Genomic DNA, 10663 nt, shown 5'->3' with positions numbered 1-10663 from the left:
TGATATGACCTCCGTTTGCTGGACTGCCGAAATGTTTATTTGACTTTTTCTGAACCTCAAAATACAACACTTCAGGTAGAACGAGAATGATGTAATACTAAAAGCGCTGACCATGTCTGAGTAAAGTCATCTGATCTCATGGTCATTATTATTAGAAGTAAATAAATAAAAAGAAATAAAATATATGCCAATGGTGCACTTGTTTCCGCCTCTGTTTACTTAATTCAATATGAAGTGCGATTAATTCCACAAAGGGAGATCACAGTAACAACAGTACAACAAAAACAGTGAGAGCCGAATGTGTCATTTATTATTTCCAAATTACTGCACAGTATCTACAGCTCTACACTTTCTTCTACTGTTTCCTACAGCACTGGTTCCCAGCCTTTTTCTATCACTGTATAATCTGACTAAGTGACTTATTTTCTGTACATTTCATGTTATACTGTATGAATAACAATAACAGTAGAGAACAGCTGATAAAGTGTTCAATGAACCCAACCAGTGAACACAGTAACTGCAGGAGATTTGGATGAATTCTGAGCAGATTATTTAATGTGAATATTGATCACAGATGAGTTTTACTGATAATATTAGTAACTTTTTTTTTACAATCCTCTATTATTTGTTATTTTTAAATATTTAACAGTCATACAGACTTCTTCTTGGACAAATTCAGTGTTTTCTTGATGCCTGTTCACTGTTTTATGCTCTTCAGTTGTTTTAGTTTTCCTAATGCAGGATGAGGCTGTTTATGAGAGACTGAAGGCTCTCTGAATATATCTTGTGTTCAGGTCTTCAAAGTTTACATCTTGAATAATAATCTATACTTTAAAAATTACAATTTCATTTAGTTTGCTCAAGAAAAAAGTATGAAATATTAAGATATAGTCCTTAAAACCCCTAAAAATCAAGAAACCCCCCCATGAAGCTTTGGCGACCCTTAGTGGGGGTCCCAGTCCCTTGGTAGGGAACCACTGACCTAGAGTCGGTGTTCAACCACATGGCAGTGTGTTACTGTTTCAGGTGGCAAATGTGATGTTTGATTCTCTAGCTATGTTCACACTGCAGACAAAAGTGACCCAAATCAGATCTTTGTGTGCTCATATGTGACTCACATCTGTTTTTTTTTTCACGACAGTGTGAACAGCACAAATCACATTGAATCTGATCTTTTTAGTTTTTATTTCATATGTGGCCCTAAGTCAGATACAGGTCTAATTTTTTTTGCAATGCGGCCTCAGTCACATTTCAGAATTCATGTGACTTTTACATCACTCTGGATCTACATTTGTCACAGTTCTGTGCTGGCAGGAGTCACTCAGCTGCAGTGGAGGCAGTCAGTGGAGGGACAGTGATAAGTATTTGGGGTGACAGTTATGTACAAGCAAAACTTGGTAACTGGTCTGTGTTTGCTCTGACTCAGCATCACACACACCTCCATACGAAAGAGGCAGTGTTAGCTTCACAAACAGCCTTAATTCAAAATGTGTCTCTCTTTCTCCTTGTCTCCGTCCTTGTTATCATCTGCTCACTGGCTGGCTTCCACTGCACATCAACCTATAAATGAAACCGTACACGTATTCTGTGGCTTCCATTTCCAATATTAGAATCTGGAATCTGATACGGGCCACATTTTAAAAATAATGTGAACAGCCAAACAAAAAAAGTCAGATATGTGCAATAAATCAGATTGAGCACTTGCAGTGTGAAGGTAGCCTAAATGTGACTGTTCAGGAACACACACCCCTGAGGACATCCTTCACATTACACCATCACTTCAGTCTGAACCATCGGGACTTCCACATGTAAACAAAAGGCACAGTGTTTCTTAATTTGATGGTGTCTGCGCTGTAAACTCCTCTTTCTGAGCTGGAGCACCCTTATCTTCTCTGTCTTGAACCTCGGCTGACTCCATCTCAGAGCCGGCTGTCAGCGCTGACACCCTCTGGGCAAGCCGCTCAAGGACCAAATCAGCAGTGCTGGTAAGAGTGTGCTGAAAAGACAGGAAGCAAAACAACACAACATCAGATATCAATAAAAAATATCAATATCAGCTCTGAGCTTTGCTTCAGAAATACCACAGCAGTTGTCCTGGTGAGGTCTGTGCTGAGCTGATACTGGATGTGTGAGGGTGACAAATTTATCGTTATAGCAGATCACGGTAATACGTTTTCTTTGGGGTTTGATAAAGTTTCTGGAAAATTATGCTACAAGAGCCATCACATGATAGCTGAAATTTTACAGGAGCAAAGCAAACAAAAATAATTTTATTAAAGTCAATTATGTCTTTATTAGATAATTGTGCTGTTAGTTCTCAAGCTGATATGGTTCTTATTCGAAAATGGACAGTTTCTGACAATTACAGTCCACTGCAGATGAAGGGAACAGACAAAGTAGGCAAAAAGGGCCCCTAAAATCAGGTCTTTCAGTTCTGCTGCAATTGCTTCTGATGGCCAGTAGAGGTCAGCAATGACTTGATGCTTGTTTCAATTCACCTCTCCATTAGAAATAAGATCTTTTCTCAGGTCAAGAACATGCTTTTGTGTTGACATAGTAAGCAGATGAAGTATTCATCCTGCTGATATACATTCATTTTTTTTATATTTCATTTATATATCTGATCCAGGACTGTGATCACAGGGTATATAGTAGGATATTATTATTACAGAATGTATAGTAATAACAAAACAAACAGCACAGTAAAGTATAACAAATGTAACTCAAATAAAGGAAGAACATCATTCAAAAAGGCACCTAGTTTACAATGAACTTCTGGCTTATCTGACTGTGCTGATCAGCAGCAGAGAGGCACTGACCCTGGCAGGAAGTGACCTTCGTTAAGACCAGCGTAAGACAGCTTTCTGCTACGTACCTGTAAGATATGCAGTCCCTTTAGTGTGAGGACAGCCAGCTCTCTCAAACCGTCCCCAGTCAAGTCTAGGTAGATGATGGACAGCAACGGGCTCTTGAAGCTCCGCCTCCACTGCAGCTGAAACTGTCCGTCTCGTCCGCTACCTGCCGGCTGGAACTTGTAACAGAGAAGTTCCTGCTCGGCAGAGAGGAAGATAAAATTGCCATCATCAGGATGTGACCACATCAGTCTGTAATTCTAATTAGATGCCTGAAAGGTGACGTCAAGGGTGGAGGTCATTGATTTGTCATTATACAACACAAGGTTGCACAACAAAATGGAAGAACATATGAAATAAATAAAAAATAAAATAAACCTAAATATACAGTTATTTATATACATACACGTATACACCTATGAAGTAGTTCTATAGTGCATTTGTGTAGGATTTCATGTCTTACTATGTCAGGTTCCATCACGTTCACTTGCTCTGGACCTGCTGTATATCATTTTGTTTTTCGTTTTGTGCGGCTTTATATAACCATAAATATGATTTGATGGTTTTCCTCTAACCGTAACATTAATTTGGCCACAGCACAAGCTAAAATAGAATTCAAAAAATTCCAGGACAGCATAAAATATTCCTGGATATTTGGTCATTTTAATTAATTTCCAGATGTTTCCATGACTGGAAAACTAGTCTCTAAATTTGCATGTTTTTCAGGTTTTCTAGGATGCGTGGGAACCCTGTTTTTTTATTGTCAACAAATCCCATTAAAACACCAAAACAAACAATGAATTCAAACCCTGATATATCTTATTCCTCTGTGCCATAGAGCTCCATTGTTGTCCAAAAACACATCAATAAGCCAAACTATTGCACTGGGCGACATGAATCCCACATACTGCTGCTGCACATACTCACTCGAGCCCCAAATGTGGATTAATCACCGCTGAAAATAGTCCACAACAAATGCACAATGTCCTCCTGTTTGAGCAATGTTTGTTCAAAACTACAGTTCCCAGCTGTTTCAGAACAATAATAAATGACTGAGCTCATATTTAAAAGACTTATGTCTACATTAGGGACCAATGGCCTTGGAGCTGAGACCCACAAACAGGCTGAGGAAGTCAGAAAGTACTTAGAGATGGACAATACTACTACAATATAAAATATAAAATGTAGTATATCATCAGATTTATTCTTTAAAGTCCATTAGTAAAGAGGAGCTCTGACCTGCCCATATGTTCCCAACAGCACCTCCTTCTGCCCGTCAAAATCCAGGTCAATGACCAGAGCACAAAGCACTGCGTCCCATTGGTCACTCTCTGAGAGGCACACCGGGTGAGACAAGCCTCGCTCCTGGACATCTCTGAGAAAACATACACAACAAATACACAGTCCAGAACTCAGCCCAGAGCCATTTTCCCAACCACAGAGATGAAGTATGAGTGAAAATTCTACACTGACATCTTTACAAAGTTATCTGACCTGTAGACAACTGCCATCTCTATAGTGCTGGTTACCAGAAGGTTGTAGCCTTCCGTTTCCACACCTGAAAAAGACAAAGACAATCCCCAGTGATGGCCAGGCATAAGTCACGCTGCAGATTCAAAAAGAAAAAAAATGAAGAAGAGAAAGACAGGGATACAAGTCTTAAGATGTGAGACTAAAAAAGTCCAGTAACATACTTTTCCCTCTGCTGGGCTGGTTGGGCTCAGCTGGGCAGCTCAGAGGGAACAGCAGCACTGTAGAGATTGGACTGTCAAACTGGAACCGCCAGCTCTGCAAAACCTCTGATAAAAAAACAAAAAAACACACAACATCCTTCAAACACACCGTGGAATAGTCCTATAGAGCAGTGATTCCCAACCTTTTTCCTTAAGGGACCCTTGAGCAATTCCATTTTATGCTACTTTATACTTCAACTCCACTACATTTTTTTGACAGCTAGCTATGTTTAAGATTTGGATGAAATAGAAAATATAATTCAACTAATAAATGATGATACATTACTATAGGTTAAACAACCCAGCAGTATAAGGAATTAAAATGAGTCCCACTTTTACCAGCTAGAACATGAACACATCACTATAATTCAGCAATATAATATACATTATTCTGAAATGGGTGCATATTGAGTACTTTTACTTTTGGTACTTAAATAATATTTTCATGCTACTACTTTTGTACTTTCACTTAAGAGTTTGAATGCAGGATTTTACTTACTTAATAAGTCATACACACTAACCCAAACCCTAATGTTCGTTTACTGTAATTAAGAATTTGTAAAGTCTCTGCACAGCCACACCCACACACACAGCTGATTGTTATTATTCTGTGTACTGTACACTACATTTACTGTCCATCAGGGCCTGGATTCACAGTGTGAAATGTAGTTACCTCAAGAATCTCCACAATGGAATGAAGCCAGTAGTAGCCGTAACATACTACTTTCTGCTAGCAATCCCACAATGCAATGTGTCACATTTGTTGCCTTCAAACTCTTGAGTTTGTGGTTACGACATGAGAAGTTGTATACACAAACTTGTACACACCGATTTTTTTATCACAATGTTGTGATTACCCTTGCCCTGCGTTGGGCATGTCTTTGAAGGTAATGTTTCCTAAACTTTTTTTTCTGGGGACCAACTATTAAAGGTCCAGTGTGTAACATTTAGTAGGAAACATTGGCAGAAATTGAATATACTATTCTTTTTAAATGAAACAAAATTAATGAATTGAGGTTAACATGTTCTTTGTTTTCTCAGTAAGACAGAATGTGCTCTTAAGTTTATGAGACAAAATATGTGCATTTAGGAAAAGTTAAGGCTCTTGTTTTTTTACCTTGTCAGTAAAACAATTTGCACATTTAAAAAAATTAATTAGATAAAATAAATGCATTTCGGTTAGCAGGCTTTCGTTTTTTCCTCACAGAAGCGGTAATTTGGAGAACCCATCTCCTTTTTACAGAATGTACGCGCATGTTATAAATGAAACAAATGTGTGCATTTAGAAGAAGTATCTTGTTTTTCCATCATCAGCCAAACACATTTACACATTTATATACGACCCAGTCTCTTGGAATGAATGTTCTAAGGTGCCGGTGAGACATGAAATACAATCCAGGAAATCCAGCTGGAGTAAGTCCCTCTTTATTCTGTGTTTGGTCTCCCTCACCTGGTCCTGTCTGGTCGACCAGAGCCAGTCCAACGCAGCCGCTCTGACAGCCAAAAGCTGAGAGTCGCCGGCCACCCGATATAGTCAACACATCCAACCACAGCACACTGCATGGAGGCCGGGGGAACACAGAGGGTTATCGGTTATACATACAGTTAGTTAGTCCTTACTGACAGCAGTGACATGCCGCTTTTTGCCTCCAGCTTATATGCAATATCAATGATTGCCAAAGTGTACTGTCTTCATTATGTGTCTTACTCCTCTTTTATTTGTCTTTTATAGTGCTGAGTCTGGTGGGCGGTAGAGCCCAATTGTTTTAGTCTGAGATGCTGGTGCTCCAGTGCAACATCTAGTGGCACTGAATGCCGTATATATAACCTTCAAATTTAGAATTCTTGTATATATCAGCCCCACAGGCTGAGCATGAACAGAACTGTTTTTTTGAGTCATTATTTGATAATAAATAAAATTGGAACATGCAGGAAAATCCTGAGACTGATTAACAAACAGAAATGAAGACACTTACAAGTTGCTGCTGGTCTCAATCAACCAATTAATCACCACACACAATCAAACACCAACAGATACAGAGCAAACAGAGCCAAAGGAACGTAGACTAACTTGCTTGGTAGCTGTTGTAGTTCAGGGAAGAGTCTCTCCACTGGCTGCTCCTCAAACTGGTGGAGGGAGGCGTTCTGTTGGAAACAGGAGAGTCGGGCTAAATGGTGCTCTGATCAATCAAAGTGAACAACTCAACTACAGAGGTGCAAAACTCATGACCATCTTGTTTTGTCTTGCGAGAAGACAATAGTCATGTAATGATCTTTTGGTATATTCAATGGTAAAAATACCATAGGAAATATTTTAAGATATAAAGACATTATACACACAAATCATAAATATAGAGATAAAGAAGAAGAAAGGAATAAATCTACATTATATATATCCGATTAGAATCACACACACACACACACACACACACACACACACACACACACACACACTTGGTTCTAGTCTCTGATCTGACCTCCTTGTACAGGTGGATCCTCTGGTCATGACCACTGAGCAGGAATACTGTCTCTCTGCCTCCATCGTCACACTGCACTCTGACACAGAGAGAAAAGGTTGCTGACATTTATTATCCAGATACAGTCATGTTTCTGGCTGCTGACAGACGTGGCCATAGAGACAATAAAATCTAATTCATAAGTACTTTTATAAAGCTATTTTTATAAGCCATTTATAAGATGTGAAACATCAGCAGTGGCACATTTCATTTAAAATGAAACAGTGATACACACAGAGACATTAGGTAATAACAGCAGATTAAATGAGATAAGATCGTTTTCAGTAAGGTAAAAGCTCAAGAATATAAAAAAGTGAATTACATTTATTAAATATTAAAAGCAGTATATTATAAAGTAGTGTAAATGTATTTTATAGGATTCAGTACACAGCTGACATTTTAACTTGTTAAGTAGCTGGAATGGAAGTATGTTGTTGGGCTGGTACTGTGTTTTCGGTTGTTTTAGTAATATTTATTTATTCCATTGCATCATTTCTATTCACAAAGTCACCTCAGAACATTCAAGTGTGCATTTTGTTTATTATTGACACTTGTGATCTACCTGCTCTAGACGCCATGTTTTATAACCACAGTGGGAATGTAAGCATTTACTATACTTACACTTTAACAGCTTGCCATGCAAAGCAAAGTCTGTCCACTGGTTTGTAATGACTCCACTCTGTTGCTGTTGTACTTGTCACAGTAATGTGAGTGCAGTATTTTGTCCATTCTGGGATCCTGAGGGAATGGTGACTCCTCACAGCTGATTGGTCAGGAGTTGGATCTTTATACGTTTGATCTGTCATCCTGAGCAAACCTTGTACTTGCAGGTTTGGCCTGCAGTGGTGGTTGCCATGGCAACTGAACTCAGTGTGAACTTGGTTTGCGCTATCTCTGAGACCGAAAAAGCCAGGGTTTGCTCCTGGATGTCTCTGCCTTTAGTATGTATCGCTCATTGGTGTATATCACAGCTCTGCAGCAGCAGACTTACTCTGTGTGGTACAGCTGGAAGGGCGTGAACTGCAACTCCAGGTTCAGGCAGCTTTCTGTTCAGAGACACACAGTAACATCAGCATCTGGTAGCAAAACCACCGTACACATCAGGACACAGCTTCACTCACGTGCAATAGACTCCAGGTTGAACTCTGATCCGGGCTCATAGTCACAGTAGATATTCAGGAACGGTGTGGCTTTGTCACCAGAGTCCTGCAGGAGTTGAGCCATAATTAACAATGCTTCTATAATTGTAGAAAGGATTTACAACCTTTACAGTAAAGTTTAAACATGCTACATTGTGAGCTTCAATATGAAAATATACCTTCACGAATGTGATGCCCACCACCAGACCTCTTTTGGGTGGAGACTTGTTGAAGGCATCGATTGATACGATCTCTGCATCAACTAGATAAAGAAGACAGGATCCAGTCTTTATGCAGCACAGCAGCAGCACACGATTCAGGACTAAATTAGTTACAAAAACTGCATTACTAAAAATAACTCTGACTAGTATACTCTATTCTTCAGATATTTATTGGGCCAAGACTTTGTTGGTTTAGTTTATAGATTATTTGAGGGAGAAAATAATTTTTTATCAAATTTTACTAACTTTCATACTCCCACCTTATTTAAAGTTTAATAACAAGAAAATAACAGTGGAGGAAGGTATTATTTTACCTGGTGGTGTAATAATTAATGTGCAATAGTTTCAATAACTATAATCAAATTCAGATAGGTTTACTATCCCAATAAACTTATCCAAACAACCTGCAACAGTTAAATACACAGGATCTCTTTGGCTACTGCAGTTGTTGGGAGGTTTAATCTGTAACAGCTACAGGACATACAGTATTAGAATTCATATTCCATGTCAACCATATGGTTCAGGTCTTTCAATATGTTTAACTTATTGGGGAGGATAGCATGATTTAAGACTACAGAGGTGGACAGGGATTCAGGACAGGAGCAATCACTGCTCAGCACATCTGGAAAAAGACAACTGAACCCAACCCAACAACAAACAACTTTATTAAAGAATATTTTAATTAAACATTCTTTAAGATGTTCAATAATTGTCCAATTGTACTTGACATTGCTATTGCTATTACTGAACTGTAAATCACAGCGCACTCTGCTGGACAAACCTTGCAGTGACACCAATAGCACATTCTTCTGCATTATATACCAGTTTAAAAACAGTCTTCATATATCAACATATATGCATACAATACCGATATGTCTGCTTACTTAACTTACCCTAAATGCATCACATCACTGTGCTTCCTGCAATAGTTAATACAGTAGTACGGCTGGGTTGTTTAGCCTATATCAATGCAACTTTAGAAGCTCATCATGTGGTCTGTTCGTAAAATATGAATCAGCTAAGTAACTAGTGACAACAGCTGTCAGATAAATGTAATGGAGTAAAGGTAGCCTCAGTGAAAGGACCTCAAATGTGCACTTGGTTGCATCATACCACTATGTGCAGGTGTGTTCGTATTACGTCCCTGCACATGGTCTGAACATAATCAACAACATTGATATGATTATTATACAACTATAGCAGACCACATTCCACTGACCCATGTCCCATTTGATCTTAAAACAATAATAACTCTCTATAATATCCCCAAAGGGCCAGTCAGTGTATAGTCCCTGCTGTGTTCTAGGGACGGTGTCATGGTGCACTATAATGTCACGGTCTGGAGGTTTTACCTGGTATGTAGGTGAACTGAACCTCTTTGGCCACAGGTCGGATTTTCTGCTGCAGCTCCTGGTACCTGAAACACACCACCTTCCCTTTGAGAGTGGCCGCCAACAGCTCCTGCTCCCCGGCCTGACACAGCCCGTAAACGTTGCTCTGCGACGGGAAGCGGCTGAAGCTGTCCTCCACGAACGGATACGACTCTCGGAGCATCCTGAAGGACTGAAGGACGGAACTGAACTCACTGTTTGTTATCAGAAGAGTCAAGAATGAGAATGAAGACTGCTCATGTTCGCTGTGTGGCTGCTCTGCTCTCCAACTACATGAGATTTCCGTCATTCATTTCAAAATTGTTGCTAACACTCAGAACAAACAGTTTATTTCAAATGAACGACGGGTCCAGTGATAACCGGTGTTATTCTGTGTGGAAGTACGGTGTCCGGTAGTTTCACTGACTCCAAACAGCTCGAGCAAACTGACGTGAAGCAAAACATCCGGGTTGGGTAGAAGGTGCGTTCACGTGTGTGGGGTATCTAGCATTGAGTACTTCTAAACGAACCAGTGAAGAGGAAAATCAGGCTTTTCTAGACAAAACAGCATTCAAATAAAAAAAATTAGGCTATCTCCAATTTCACCAAGTAGATTTCCAGTTTCTTTTACTCTTAGTTTTTTATGTATTTTTGTTTGTTTTGTTTGCATGTCTTAATCTGTCGCTAAAACGTAGCTCTGTGCTGATTGGTTTTAAACAGTCTTCCACCCTGATACAGAGTGACTCTGGTCATTATCTTCCGGGTAAAACAATTAGAATCCGTAACATTAACCGGTTGTGGACGTCTGAATGTGTCCTGTAATTCCGCCCCC

The 10663-nt window shown here is 39.4% G+C and overlaps 1 protein-coding gene across 1 annotated transcript; it reads right to left on the bottom strand.

Moving 5' to 3' along the window:
• Positions 1–283: 283 nt before the first annotated feature.
• On the bottom strand, positions 284–10661 carry kptn (kaptin (actin binding protein)). The gene is made up of 12 exons (XM_051401595.1): positions 9814–10661; positions 8420–8502; positions 8223–8307; positions 8093–8147; positions 7063–7141; positions 6657–6730; positions 6036–6142; positions 4547–4651; positions 4347–4410; positions 4092–4227; positions 2876–3049; positions 284–1996 (listed from the first exon to the last, which is right to left on the bottom strand). Exons 1-12 carry the CDS (start codon positions 10139–10141, stop codon positions 1832–1834), a joined length of 1455 nt encoding a protein of 484 aa, XP_051257555.1. The 5' UTR covers positions 10142–10661; the 3' UTR covers positions 284–1831.
• Positions 10662–10663: the final 2 nt, after the last annotated feature.

The sequence above is a fragment of the Dicentrarchus labrax genome, unplaced genomic scaffold (assembly GCF_905237075.1).
Source record: "Dicentrarchus labrax unplaced genomic scaffold, dlabrax2021, whole genome shotgun sequence".
NCBI lineage: Eukaryota > Metazoa > Chordata > Actinopteri > Moronidae > Dicentrarchus > Dicentrarchus labrax.
Note: the sequence above shows the minus strand (reverse complement) of the source record. Positions and strands in the feature narration are given on the sequence as shown.